Genomic DNA, 13,921 nt, shown 5'->3' with positions numbered 1-13,921 from the left:
TGTGTAATTATGACCCGGTGTGACCGGCCAACCTAGTTTCATGGGCTCTTTTGGGCGCTTCTGGGTACCAGATGCGCCCTTTCCAGCCGTTCGACTCCCCCGATGTAACATGTACTATACTACATACCGTTTTGCCTTATGGGTAATGACGCCATTCTGGTACACCCGGGAAAATTTGATTTTTTTCTGCATCTGGTATTCGAGTTTTCGTGAAATGTTTTGCTTTTAAGCATAACAATCTCGCACGGACGTATTACCTGGTTAAACTATTTTGGGGCTTCGTTATGCTTAAATGCCTCATATTCGAGGTTGTAGTTTCAGATTGATTCGAAAAAATCACGAACAGTCACGTGATCTCTTCATTTTAGTGACGTATTACTGTGCTATTTTGTGATTGGTTCATTTTCTCGGCGCAGCATCGTCAAGCGCAAAGACAAGAGACCCTCCACTAGTATCTTGGCCATGGTGGAAGCTTTTACTTTCGGGACTTCAGCATTCTACTGTTGACTTACCTACATGGTTGATGTTCAACAACGTGTTGGCAGTTTCGTTTTGCAAACAAACCGAAAATGGCCGACGTTTGGGAAAGTTGTTTGGCTCATGACGTCATCCGAAGCTCATCATCGACCAAGTAGGTAAGTCAACAGCCGAAACTAGGGTGATGACTGTTGCTCCCTAATAATTGTCCATAAGGAATTGTTGAAACCCCGAAAGTAAAAGCTTCCACCTGTCGCTAGGAGGCCAGTGGAGGGTCTCTTGTCTCTGGTCAAGCGTCAGCTGTTTGCGGCTCTGGGTTGAAGGTTTAAGGTTATGTCAGAGAGAATAGAAAGTTAGAGGCCCGACTCGATGCGTTCGTTGCTCGATGCTAGGTAATTGAAACAGATGCGCTCGCAGCGCGCTCGCTGGCAACGTACGCAACTACTATTTTCTATTGTTTTCCAGAGACTAGCGGCGGGTATGTTGCTGCCGGACCACCTTCACGTAGGCAATTTGTTATACATCGTCCGTCCGCAATACTCTCGCTTGGCCGTATGAAAACGTTCCTCGCATGCGCAGTGTTAAAGAAGCGCCCTTCAACGCTTTGGCGTTGGAACTGCTTGTTTTCAATTCGTCGGGCTCAAGCTTATTCCCATAATACACTGTGACGCCGGGGATGTACGTGACCTGCGTGGCAAGATACCAGAGAATAGTGATGAAACTGTGCAGAACTCCAACATTCACGAACTATAGGATCGAGATAATTACCCCGAGTTTAGTGATCCGCTGGAATATGAAGTTGGGTATGAGTTGAATTAAAGAAAATGCATCTGCAGAGTCGATCAAGACATTTTTTGAAGGTTTATTAGTACCCAAGTAGCATTTTTCAATGTAAAAGTTGCAACAAGTTGAAAAAATGTTGGTATTGGTTCCAACAAAGTTTCAACTGTCGGTCAACTTTTGGTCGATAAGTGCCGACTTTCGGCGATCTGATCGGAAGACAAAATTGCAATCTGCTGAGATTGCAAAATTGCTGAACCGAAGCTGTTTAAAATCTAAAGATAGGCAACCAGCAGTACTTTGAAGTTGAAACATGCTTCAACTTAATTGCAACCAGTTCTAACAATGATAGCTCCTTCGGGGGAGAGAGTGGGCAATCTACACATCAATCTATTAGTTGCAAGAATCAAACGATTTTGTTGGAACCTCTGCTACTTGGGTAATATTTTTTTTGTAAGTTCACTCAAATCATTATACATCAAATTTATGCTGCAACTTTACCAAGATTCCAAATGAGGTGATGTAAAGATTTGACGGATAAAATAATTGTGAATATTTGAAAACGCCAGAAATGTACTATTAAGGGTAAAGACCGGGTTTGAGCATCTTTGAAAGACCAGGCATTCTTGACGATGCCAAAAAATGACGGGCAATGATGGCAAAACCACAAATGCACTGCATTTTGCAATTTGAAACTATAAATTCTGGCTCTTATGGAAAAACACTTATGTGCGTAGGAAAATTAATGGCATATACGTTGTTTTTAAACCAGGCTAGAATTTATAGTTCCAAATTGCAAAATGTAGTCCAAATGCTCGAGCATTGTTAAAGATGCCCATCGGATCATGCTGGCCTTAGGTTTACGAGGGAGATGATACAAAATATGATAGTCGAGCATGGAATCTCAAATATTCAGGATCTTATTCAGACTTTTTGAGCCCCAGGCACAGTAACTGGTGCGGGCCTCCCAAATCTTCACCTCTATGGGAACGTTCATGTGGTAAGTTTTTCAGGTTTGGGCCCATCCTGCGAAAAAAATTGAAAATTGAAACCCCTCCTAAGCGCAATTTTAGGCAATTTTTTTAACATATCGTGCGGGAAATAAAAGGAGCAATTTAGACACACAAAAAATTGATTATTTTGATATGCCCTCGCAAAGTATGGATGGTCAAAAGGTGAAATCAGAAAGAAACTTGCAATATTGAAATGGGGCACCAAAATTTTCACCAAATTAAGGTAAAATAGCTAGCAATAAGATTGTGAATTGTGACGACAAGAATATTGCAAAACAGGCTCTGTAGTTCTGTATATACTCTGCATGAACACCTTTCAGTGGTTTTTTTCCGTCGGCAGTCTAATTGCGTCATTTTTTGCCTAGTAGAAAGTTTTGGACGACACGACATTACTGCCGTACTAAGGAAGAACGCCGTATGAACCTTTAGACGTTGCCAAATTTTCTTCGGTAAATCACCAATTTTCGGAAAAAATTGTGAAGATTTTTCCTCCAATTTTTCCGATAATTTTGTTCTCAATTTCACCTAAAGTTCCCGAAAGTTTCAAGGAGAAGTAACCATAACTTTCTTCAAAAATAACTATTTTCTGAGAGGAAAATTGGCAACTCTCGAATGTTCATACGGCGTTCTTCCTTAGCACGGCAGATTACCTCTTAGTGCGTGAGTAACGCGGCACTAAGTGCTTCAGTCGCACTCGCTGTCAATCTTACTTTATACAAGATGAGTTTCCTCTAACACAACACACATTGGCTGTAAAACTATTTAAGCGCTTCATACTAATGCACTTGAGTAAAGGTCTCGGCACGACATGCGACATGCAAATAAAACCACTTTTCGGTCTTTATATGTTTGCAAGTGTTCACACCGTCCGCCATTTTTGGATCCTAAAGCTCCATGATGCTCAAGACGGAGGAGCCAATCAAAATCGGCCTCCTAATGGCGATACTCTCTCTATAATCTACATTATGGTAAGTCTACCCATTGTTTAAAATTTTTCAGAGAAAACAACAAGCTCTCGGTGTTTACTTATGATAATTTGTGAAAAATAAAAGCATTAAAGCAGATTTGAGATAACATGCAGTCAATCATACACTCTGGAACATGCCGCTTTGAGATCAAATAGACATTGACTTACGTTAATCACATACTTTGGACTGCAAGGTATTACATCTGGTATGATATCGTCGTCTTTTAATCTCCTTTCGATTTCTTCTGGAGGCCATTCGTAAGGGAAGAGCGGACACAAAGGTTCAATGTCATCCTCCGGTTTGAATTTTTGTCGAAAACCTCTTTTTCCATCCACTAAGTAGTATGATAGATAATATAATTTAATAATTACCATTATGGGATTTTTCATTGTTTCTTATTTGGTTAAGGGTATGGAGGAAACAGGAGACAGAATGAGATCACTCATAACAAGGGGATCAGGCGAGGAGGCCAGTAATACGAACTGGGTATAGTCTAATCATTCATTTAAAAAGAAATGAGCACGAAATTGTAACACTACTTAGTTAAGAGAGCGGTCATTGATCAAAGAATTTAACGTGCAAGTTTTAATTAAGTGAGAAAATTTTGGGAAGTTCACTGGGTTAAATTTAGGTGTGTCGCTCTGTGAGGAGTTAAGAGTTGCGTAGTCATTTCCGTAATCATTAGTGTTTACGGAAGGAGAGGATGAGGTCTGCGGAGGTTTTAAACGTATTGACACATTCCTTTTATCATGTTCCTTCATCATCTTCTACAATGTACGAATCATGCGTATTTCATCAATGCATGCGTTTATCATTATCAAAATAATCATGCGTGGCGGAGTCAAAGGCGGATCCAGCAATTTGTCAACGCCGGATTCCCTCTGTTTAATCCGATGTTAAATAATCGATTTTTGTCAGAGCACCTGGCCCGCCAAGAATCGATACATTCCCATAGATTTAAATGGAAAAAAACAATGTTGCCAATTTGCTGGTTCCGCCTATGAGCGAAGTTTAAAAAGAAAAAGTTCTCGTGCATCTCATCATCTTTTGGGACCTTTATAAATAATCGTGTTCATCAGAAGTTCTTGTTTATGTTTTCTAAAAGCCAATATCCTTTTGGGAAACTTCTCTGAGACTTGATGTGATTTATTTCCTTCATAAGCTGATCTTGCAAATATCTAATACTTGAAGTTTTTATTAAAAATTTTTCCCGCTTGAGTTAATGGTATTCAGGAATGATGTATGTTTGGTTTTAATTGATATTTTAATTAGTACACAAAAATAGAGATGTCTCTAATAACCGGCCAAAAAAGCAAGGATACAAGAAAAAAAAGGAAAAAAGTAAATTATCAACAGATACATTTTTTACTGAATTTTTTTATAACACGTAAGGGTTTTTTGGTCATTGATTTTTTTTTAAAAATACAAGAAGGTTCAAACTTTCCATTGTGTGAGTGTGCGTTTTATTAGCTCCTTTCAATAGGAAATTTCACAATTGAAAGCAAGCTCTATTCCGAGTAGAAAAAAGGAATTATATTTGAATATTTTCTTGAATGTATCCTCGAGTGAATTTATTTATTAATTGATGAAACACTTTAAAAACTCAGATTTGGAAAGGAATAAACGTCTACTTACATGTTTTTTTCTTTCATTTTTTTAAAAAAAAATCCTTTTTAAAAGAGAGATGATAATGTTATGTGTAAAAATGTGAGGATTGAATTTGAGTCTATTGTTTGTCGAAAATAAAGAAATTTGAAGTTTGTCAATTTTTCTCCAAGCATCAATACTTTCGATCGTCCTGTACATAAATAGGGTCCAAAATGCGTGCATCATCAAAAATATCTGGTCTCACCGCCAGATCTTGACTCTGCGATAAATGCAAAACGAAACAATTGAATCTTATTCATTCGCTTGAGAAAACAAACTTGAAAGTTCGACTGTTATTTCTTTCTTTCTTTGATTATTTGGGGAGGCGGGTTTATAAATTCCCCGGAACAATTTTTTCGTAATGCCATTCTTGAAATGTTCCGCAAATCACAGCCAAAGTTCTCAATAATTTGTTCATGGATTTGCGTTTAGACCCGTCTTAGTGGCATTCAATCGATAATTCTTCTCGTAAATCTCAGGCCCTGGTCCTTTCCGGCTTGGAGGTTCAGGCTCCGAATGAAAGTAATTAGCCGCATAAAGATCACCGAGATTATACGTCATCGCAAATTTCCTGTTCGAGAACTTGACCCTGCGTTCGTCTTTACTGTAAAAAAGAAAAGCGTAGATTCAGGACATACTATTAATAAATGCAATTTTCATGATAGAAATAGGATCAAATTCAGATTGCGTACGAATATGGAATGGACTACTAGACAAGGTACTAATTTAAACAATCTGATACATATTCCTTAACCAAAATTTCACGTAGAGCACCATTCGAGTGACGAAAATTACTGAAAAACACTCGTAACGAAGATATTAACGTTTTTATTTCACATTGGTCACCAGGAATTTGAACTGCCCGCTCACAAGAAACTTAAAGCTCTACGTGAGTCAAATCGCGCACTGCAACGGTTTCAGCAAGCTTCTCAATCGAGCAATGTTCATTCCCCACCATGTGTTGTTCAAACTATGAGCAACTTACTACAGCTGAGCCAAAGCGTCAAGATCGAGGTTGGTAGATTTTTATAAAGCAGAGACTCGTCATGATAACGTTTAGCGCGCAATGTGAATCACGTAGAGCATTGATTTTTCATGAGCGAATGATTTCAATTCACGCATCGAGAATCATTAAATATCTTCGCAAGGAATTAATTATCGGCAATTTTTCTTGTGCGCATTGTGTTCTACGTTTTAGTTAAGGGACATGTATCAGGTTACTGAAATTCGTACCTTGTCTAGTGGTCTATAGAAACTATTCGACATATTAGAGTCTTTGTGAAAGCTCCCTGTTTGTATGACATGACAACCTTTGGGTGTTCATTTTTTCGTTATGTGCTGTGCATGTTGTTTTTAAATTGACTTTTTTGTAATGAGGAGAAGTAAATTATTTTGGAAAATTACTTTTATTTTAATTTTTTTGTTGATTATGATAGCGTCTACGTAATTTTTACTTCGCTGAAAGATAACCACATGCTGGCCAGGTTGGCTTAGTGGTCAGCACGTCTAACTCTAGGTCAATAGGTCCCAAGTTCGACTTCTTGCAGTGGCGACAAATTTTCACGGAAGTGATGAGTGGATCTGTTGAAATATACTCCACTCGACACCTTAATCCTTGGAAAATTGATTAGCCTAGACCACGGCAACGCCTATCGCCCTGATTTTTACGGACACTAAATAACGTCTGTAAATGGCTGTAGGTTCCAAACGGTGAAAAAGAAAAGAAAAAAAAAAAAACCAAATAGCCAGCAAAAGAGGGGAGGGGGAGAGAATATTGCATACTTACTTATCATGAATTGATGTTTCATTCCAATTTGGTCTTTCTTTCGGCTGTTCGTACACAGTAAAAACGTACCTATGAAGACCTGAGAAAAATGAAGGTACAGTAGATATCGGTTAATACGACATTCAAGGGGTCACGGGATTTCGTCGTATTAGCCGATATGTCGTATTAACCGTTGTCGTATTAACTTATGGAGTTTCGCCGGGGAGAACGAAATCCGTCGTATTAGCCGATATGTCGTATTAACCGATATCTACTGTAATCACAACGCAGTGAAAATCTTCGAAAATTATATTTGTAATTATTATTGCAATATGGATGTATGCAACCAAGAGAAATGGAGTCGTGCTTCTTTTTTTTATCACATAGTACCATACAACAAGGCAAGCATTTAGAATATGTTAATTATTTCAACCCATCCACAAATAAGGGGCCTTTGGCACAAGAAAACTCAAATTTGAGAAGAAATAAACGATGGGAAATTTCGGGATGAAATTTGCCGAAAATGTATAGGGAAACACGCGTTTAGCCAATTTAAAGTTCGCAGTTAAAAAATCGTAGTTCCTCGGAAAAGCTATTACGCACGAACAAATCGTTCTACTGATAATTTTATCTCATTGGAATAAGGTTCCTTTTTCCGTGGATTGTCACATTATTTTTAATAATACCCAGTAATATATGACTTTTGGAAATAGAGGAGAAATAAGCTGACTGTTCTCTGCGTCTTGCAAGCAAAAATATTCATTGATGCGGATCACAAATCCCGTAAGCCAGCAAAAATGTTGTTTACATTTTGCAGTGAGAATGAGGAACCACTATTACTGGTTCCTCCATGAAATCACCTGACTGCATGATAAAACTTATGTCACGTATGTCGTCTTCAAAATGAGCTGAAAATCGTATAGTCCCTTATTACAAAGTATAGTCAGTGTGTGGCTTCAAATGCCCCTCTTGGTACTGCTATGGCATTGCTACTTGTTGTGTGAATAAAAAATCATATTGCCCCTTTAGTAATGAAATGTGAACTTGAAATATCATACCAGTTTTTTGTATCATTTCCACAGGAGCATATTTTACAAGTTCCACGCCTTGATGCAGGTCGCAGCCTGGTATATCAACTACCAACCATTTCAGGAGCTCCCGATTTACATGATTTGCAACCGACGGTTCATCAGCTCCTACGGAAAAAAATGACGGGGAATCAAGTCCATTAAAATGCAATGCATCATATTTAAAAGGAGACAGAAATATTACATTGATTAGGCATAATTACAGAGAAAAGATCTATAAACAGGGCAAATTTTGAGTCATATCCAAAGAAAATCAAAATCTCAAAATTTTGAGGGCAAATTTAGGGCTTATATCCAAAGTATGTTATTGGATCACCCTACGTTGATTTTAACTTATTTTTTTTTGGAGATGGAGCCATTTACAATTGTAACGTCTAGAGATTAAAAATGGAAAAAAACGTACTTGATGATGAGTATGACTCAAACTTTTGACAGAATCGTAAAAAGGAGCAAAAAACGTTTTAAACAGCTCTAACCGGGCGCCAAAAACCTGGACACGTTTTGAGGCTTTTAAAAATGGGATACAACGGGTAAAATGCGACTTTAAGTATTGAGCCATTAGCTAACATTTCTCGAAAAGCGTTATTTTCTGTGGCCAGATATCTCCTTACGAGTGCTGCTCATCACAAGAGTGCAAAATTCATCATCTCTCATTAGTCAATGTTCATCATTCTTACATACTTCTTGCTTCTATACATTTAGAAGAAGAATTGATAATTAAAGCAAAACTAAACCGTCAGTCTCTGTTCCACGTGGATCTTGAAGGCTTCGAATTGTTTTCTCACTTCAACTGCAAGTGTAAGTTTTTGGTGTCATGCTAGTCGAGAAAAATAGCAATTCAATTAGGGGCTGAAAATGTCTTTCGTTTTACCTGTTAAAATGAGTGTGTAATTATGACCCGGTGTGACCGGCCAACCGATTTTCACGGGCTCTTTTTTCAATTCGTCGGGCTCAAGCTTGTTCCCAAAATACACTGTGACGCCGGGGATATAGGTGACCTGCGTGGCAAGAAACCAGAAAACAGAGGTAGAAATAAGTATTAATCATTAAAGAAATAATCTAGAACTCCAGAAGTCTTTAACTATATACGAAAAGGTATAACGATTTTAAGAGTTTGTAATTGAATCAGTGAGAACGAAAACACACCAACTCGGAAAAATGAAACTAATCAAGACACACACAAAACTGCACGTAGGTGAAGAAAATAGTTTAAGAAAAATATTTTTGCTGCCGAAAGACAAGCGCTTATGGACACTTTAAAGGTCCAAGCTGGAACAGATGCGCTAACTTCAATGGCCTGTATGTCAGTTAACTGTCTTTAATAGAAATTGAGCATTTTCGAGTTACTGAGTTGGTGTGTTTTCGTTCTTACTGATGCAATTGCCGATAAAGACAGGAGAATATTGGCTGCATGAATAGTCTCCATTTTAGTCGTATATTTATTCTTTCTTTTTTCACCATGATTAAATACTCAAACTGTCATATCTTCATACATCGACGTCACAGTGGATCGAGTCAATGGGAGAGGTCGGACAAAATTTGGAAACTATAAAAGCTTATAGCTCTGTTTATACAAAACTTTGAGATTTTAAAAATTGTTCCACTGGTTTAATCGTAAAATTTCCTTCTAAAAACCCCCTTTAAAATTTAAAATGTGACGAATCAAACATCAAAATTTGCAGTTTTAGCCAAAAATTTCATGTCCGACTTCACTGATTGACTCGATCTACTGTGCGTCGCATGAATGCGCTGAGTGACACATTTTGTTATCACAAGCGGAGACAATTGAAGGCGTCCCGGTTGTTGCAACGTCTAGTTCTGGATGCAACTATTCGTGGTCTCAGGATATCCGCGTTGCATACACACAATATTGCAGGCGCTCTGGTTTCCTTACACTCAACGCACGACAACGGAGGCACGGATGTTAGTTTTCGAGGGATTTCTACGTTACATCGACACTCGTGTCTACCATGAAATTTTCGTAATTCGGGCGAGTCTAAATTCAGTGGTCCATCGGAATGAAATTCAAAGCAAGGCTATTTAAAAAGAAAAAAACATTGCAGCCAATTATTCGCATTCAAGACATTTTCAGAAAATAAATTATTTTTATTTGTTTCCCATGATTTTTTTGTGAGGGTGTGTGTGAGGGTGTGTATGTATGTTGCACTAGGTGTTTTAAAATTTTCAAGGAGACTCCCATATCCGTAAAAACATTTTGCTTAAAAACGAAACTGCACAAGAAAAATTTGGAAGACATTTGGAAGAGCTCAGTGAAACCAGAAAAAATATTGAATGACACGTTTCCTGTGTTGTTCACCTGTCCATTTCAAGTCTTATTTGTCAAAATCCAACTGCTTTTAAAGGATTGTGATTGGCGTGATATAACGATTGATACATTATCAATGAATTTGAAAACGTCAATGAAATCCATTACCATCGAAATTATTGCAGGTATTACAAAACAATTTGGCTCGGAGCTGAAGAAAGTCATCACAAGTTACACTATCTGCCAGATATATGCTTTGGTTATACTATTTTGCAGGGGATATTCTCATTATTAATGACAGATTTTAAATTATTGGAAAGAAAACAATCGTGGAAGATTGGAAATATCATTCAGGTAATGGACCACTAGATGGAGCTTTGAGTTTTTTGTTAGCGGGCAGTTCAAAATCCGCGTAACCAATGTGAAATAAAAAGGTTAATATCTTTGTCAGGAGTTAGTTTCAGTAATTTTCGTTGCGCGAATCGTGTTCTACGTGAAATTCTAATTAAGAAACATGTATCAGAATGCTTGAATTCGTGCCTTGTCTAGTGGTCCATTAGGTAAAAATAAACCGGTCTGAAATATAAATAGACCTATCGTTTACGTTTATTGACTTACATTAATTACGTACTTTGGACTACAAGGTATTACATCCGGTATGACATCGCTGGCTTTCAAATTCCTTTTGATTTCTTCAGGAGGCCATTCGTGAGGAAATAACGGGATGAGAGGGTCAACGTCATCCTCAGGTTTGAAACGTTGTCTAAAACCCCTTTTTCCAACCACCAAATAGTTCTTTAACTGACACAATTGAATAACACAATAATATAAGATCACAATATACGATTTTAGCATTGTTTTTTTCTTTTTGGGGAAGGAGGAGGTGAGACTAATTTGAATCGCTCAAAACAAAAAGACGTTAGAAATAAAAAGGTTGGCATAAAACGGACGGATTATACTTTATTGACGAAAAAATAGAGCACAAAATTCTAACACTTCATTGAGAGATCAGACATTACTAACAGTACTCGGCACGTAAGTCTTAGAAGAAAAGTCCCAGAAAGTTCACTCTATAAAATTTAGCCGTACAGCAATACCGTAAGAGATTAAGAGTCGTGTAATCAGTGGTTACCATAAAAGAGAGGGGAGGGTTGCAAGAGAATTAAGCATGACGACGTATTCATTTTATCATGTCCCTCTATCAAACGTTACTAATCTAAGGTTTATCTATCCAGGTCGAAGTTAACAATCAAATGCAAACAAACCATTTGAGCACATGAATTCAAGTTGGTCTTTTTTTTCCAGCAAGCACGGCGCGCTAACCTAAGGGGATACTTCACGCATTGCGCAATGCTTGAAGTATCTCTGTTGGGTTTGTAGGCGCCAATGCGCGTTCCGCGCTGGTCGACCGCCCGCCGCGCCGCGTCGGCGCCGTGCCACGGCGTCTCAAGCAACTATTTCACAACAGAGGTGTTGCACAGTATCATACGAAATTGAGGGCGCTCCAACAGATAAGAGAGATTCGGAGAGAGTGAGGTACGCCAAGTAGATGCATAAATTACATTTTTTATTTACCCAAATGCATTTCAGCCCATAGGGCCATCTTCAGTGGTATACATAAGGATCACAGACTACAAGCAAGTACCAAAAAAATAATCTAAGGACATGCTGATGAGAATTAAAAATTACGGGTACTAACTACATTTTAGCATACAGGTGGCAATTAAATAAATAAAGAATTTGCAGGTTAAGTGAAACTAAGAAACCCAACATTCAGCATAAATCACTAATGAAGCAACAAGCATCAATAATTGGAGTGGCGGCAAGATAAGAGAGACTCTATTTAGGCAGAAACATTCTTGAGTATGCCGTGGTCGTTCTTAATACCATAAAAGTAAGGTTATTAATACGTCATATCTTCGAAACAAAAAAATATGAAAAAAAGGGTAAACCTGATTCTTTATATCTTAAGCTGGCTTCAGTTTTTGGCAGATGGACGAGAGTGGCCATGAATTTCGATTAGAACACGGAAACTTTTTCTCTTTTTGTCCAATACAAAAGAATTTATCGCGTACTTTACAAGTGATTCAAGTTTTCCGTTTGACTTTGTGATACTTCCAAAACTTTCCGACGCATTTATTGACTTTTTCAAACTTCTTAAAGGTGAAACTTCAAAACGTCACAATTCAGCGCTACTCGAAACTCATTTCTGATTTTGGGCTGTATATTTGACCTTGGAGATCAATCTGACAAATTCGGAGCAAATAAATTACAATGTATTGAACTACGATATAAGCACGAAATAATTGTGCCGAATGAGAATACATTAGATTCGTGAATTTTTATCAAGCTATTTCTATTATTGATTCCGCTTTTTCTCCTAAAAAGGTGGTGTTGTATCTTTCTTTTTATAATTTCTCCAAAATTAGATTACAGAAAATGCTCAGCGATTTCCTTGTAACACTCGAATTTTCTACACGACTATGAAGACAACTTTTGCCTCATCTGATATATTATTCCCTCACATCCGACTTGTCGGTAGAGGCTGCCCATACAACAGAAGAAATTACCGCAGAAACGGAGGGGATTATGCCCAATGCAAGTGTCGCGTGCACCGGCCGCAACGCAATTATTCATACAGTTTTTCATCTCCCTTTCTCCCACATTTTCGGTCTCCCTCTATGAATTCCAAAACGGAGCATCGAGCAAGCTTCACTTACTCGTTGCTGTGATCAGTCGAACGCATCTTTCTTTATCATATTTTTATTGCATAGCGGCAGAGGATGGATTGAGTGATAACGCTTTTTGGACGCCGAGTTTTAGGCTGCTACGAGAGCTTCTCACTTCGGTTTTGACCGTGAACCAAACGTGCACCCGAATGTCCATCCCCCATATGTAACGATTCCATCCTTCAAGTAACATATTTTATTCAGTCCAAACGACCTTTTTTCTATTCAGCTCTCCCACTTTATAGTTATTTCCCCATAACGCCACGAACGCCTTGTCGGAGAACGTTCTCCTTGACATGGTGCTAAACTCGACCGTGATATGGTGCCAACTTCGTGACATGGTCCCGAAACTCGTTTTCTGACTTTTCAGCTCAGACCGAACCGATTTTCAAAAGTGCAGTGCTTTTTTTAAGTGTCAAGTGAAATTGTGCCATTTCTCTTCCCACAATGGATTTTGTTCGTTGGAATAGATTTTGTTCGTTGGGATTTGCTCGTGATCAGCTTTTTTTTTTTTTTTTTTTTTTTTTTTTTTTTTTTTTTTTTTTTTTTTTTATCGCTTAAGTATATAAAACAGATACATTTTTAACTTACAATGGAAGTGACGATTGAAATTGAAGACAAGCATTTTCGGGACTATAAAAAAAAACAAAGATCAGCAAAGGTTGAGATAAAAAACAAGTACAGAAGGTTACTTAATTCAACTCTGGTTGAAAATGTGCGATACCGGAATCCGCCTTTTGGCATTCATCGGCAAAGGACTTGTTCGTTGGAGTGCGTAAGGTCACTCGTAAGAGGAGAAGCGTGTAGTCACAACCGTAGATGCAAAATGATAAGAATTTTCCGCTTGACTGTCGAATTACGAGGGTAACAAAATATATATCGTATCACAGTCATGACACGTTGAAATGTATAACATAAAAAAGTGAAATAGCGAATAGTTAAAAAAAAAATCGCGTAGAAATGTAAAAATCCGGAGCTAATGAAAATAACACGAAAAAGTTCAGAAAATTTCGAAACTAGTAGAAAAATGGAAAAGTGTGGAAGTAAACAGTTAATCGAACAGGCAATCGTGAAAAATTTGGAAACGATGAAAAAATTGAAAAATTGACAAAGAAAAAAAATTAAAAGTACGCGTAAAATTCAGTTAAAAGGTTCAGATGAAAGAGAATAAAGATTGAATGTATCACA

The 13,921-nt window shown here is 37.8% G+C and overlaps 2 protein-coding genes across 5 annotated transcripts in view; both read right to left on the bottom strand.

Annotated features, from left to right (window-relative positions):
* The window catches only part of LOC109041644 (protein D3), a 427,804-nt gene extending 423,878 nt beyond the window's left edge, over nucleotides 1-3,926 (bottom strand). Inside the window, exon 1 of the mRNA XM_072301616.1 lies at nucleotides 3,406-3,926. Within this exon, the coding sequence (XP_072157717.1) occupies nucleotides 3,406-3,627 (222 nt within the window). The 5' untranslated portion in view covers nucleotides 3,628-3,926. The remainder of the gene's footprint in view (nucleotides 1-3,405) is intronic.
* Nucleotides 3,927-4,619: 693 nt separating this feature from the next.
* Nucleotides 4,620-11,540, bottom strand: LOC140224840 (protein D3-like). 4 transcript variants are annotated; one of them, XM_072301625.1, is made up of 5 exons: nucleotides 10,173-10,244; nucleotides 8,610-8,736; nucleotides 7,709-7,846; nucleotides 6,672-6,750; nucleotides 4,620-5,489 (listed from the first exon to the last, which is right to left on the bottom strand). In XM_072301625.1, exons 1-5 carry the CDS (start codon nucleotides 10,227-10,229, stop codon nucleotides 5,300-5,302), a joined length of 591 nt encoding a protein of 196 aa, XP_072157726.1. In that variant the 5' UTR covers nucleotides 10,230-10,244; the 3' UTR covers nucleotides 4,620-5,299. The 4 variants fall into 4 exon arrangements, with proteins under 4 accessions (XP_072157726.1, XP_072157727.1, XP_072157725.1 ...); XM_072301626.1 differs by lacking the exon at nucleotides 10,173-10,244 and adding an exon at nucleotides 9,111-9,179; XM_072301623.1 differs by lacking the exon at nucleotides 10,173-10,244 and adding an exon at nucleotides 10,623-11,538 and having other exon boundaries at nucleotides 4,633-5,489.
* Nucleotides 11,541-13,921: the final 2,381 nt, after the last annotated feature.

This window comes from Bemisia tabaci, chromosome 6 (assembly GCF_918797505.1).
Source record: "Bemisia tabaci chromosome 6, PGI_BMITA_v3".
Classification (NCBI taxonomy): domain Eukaryota; kingdom Metazoa; phylum Arthropoda; class Insecta; order Hemiptera; family Aleyrodidae; genus Bemisia; species Bemisia tabaci.
The sequence above is the reverse complement of the archived record's forward strand: the minus strand, read 5'-3'. Positions and strand labels throughout refer to the sequence as shown.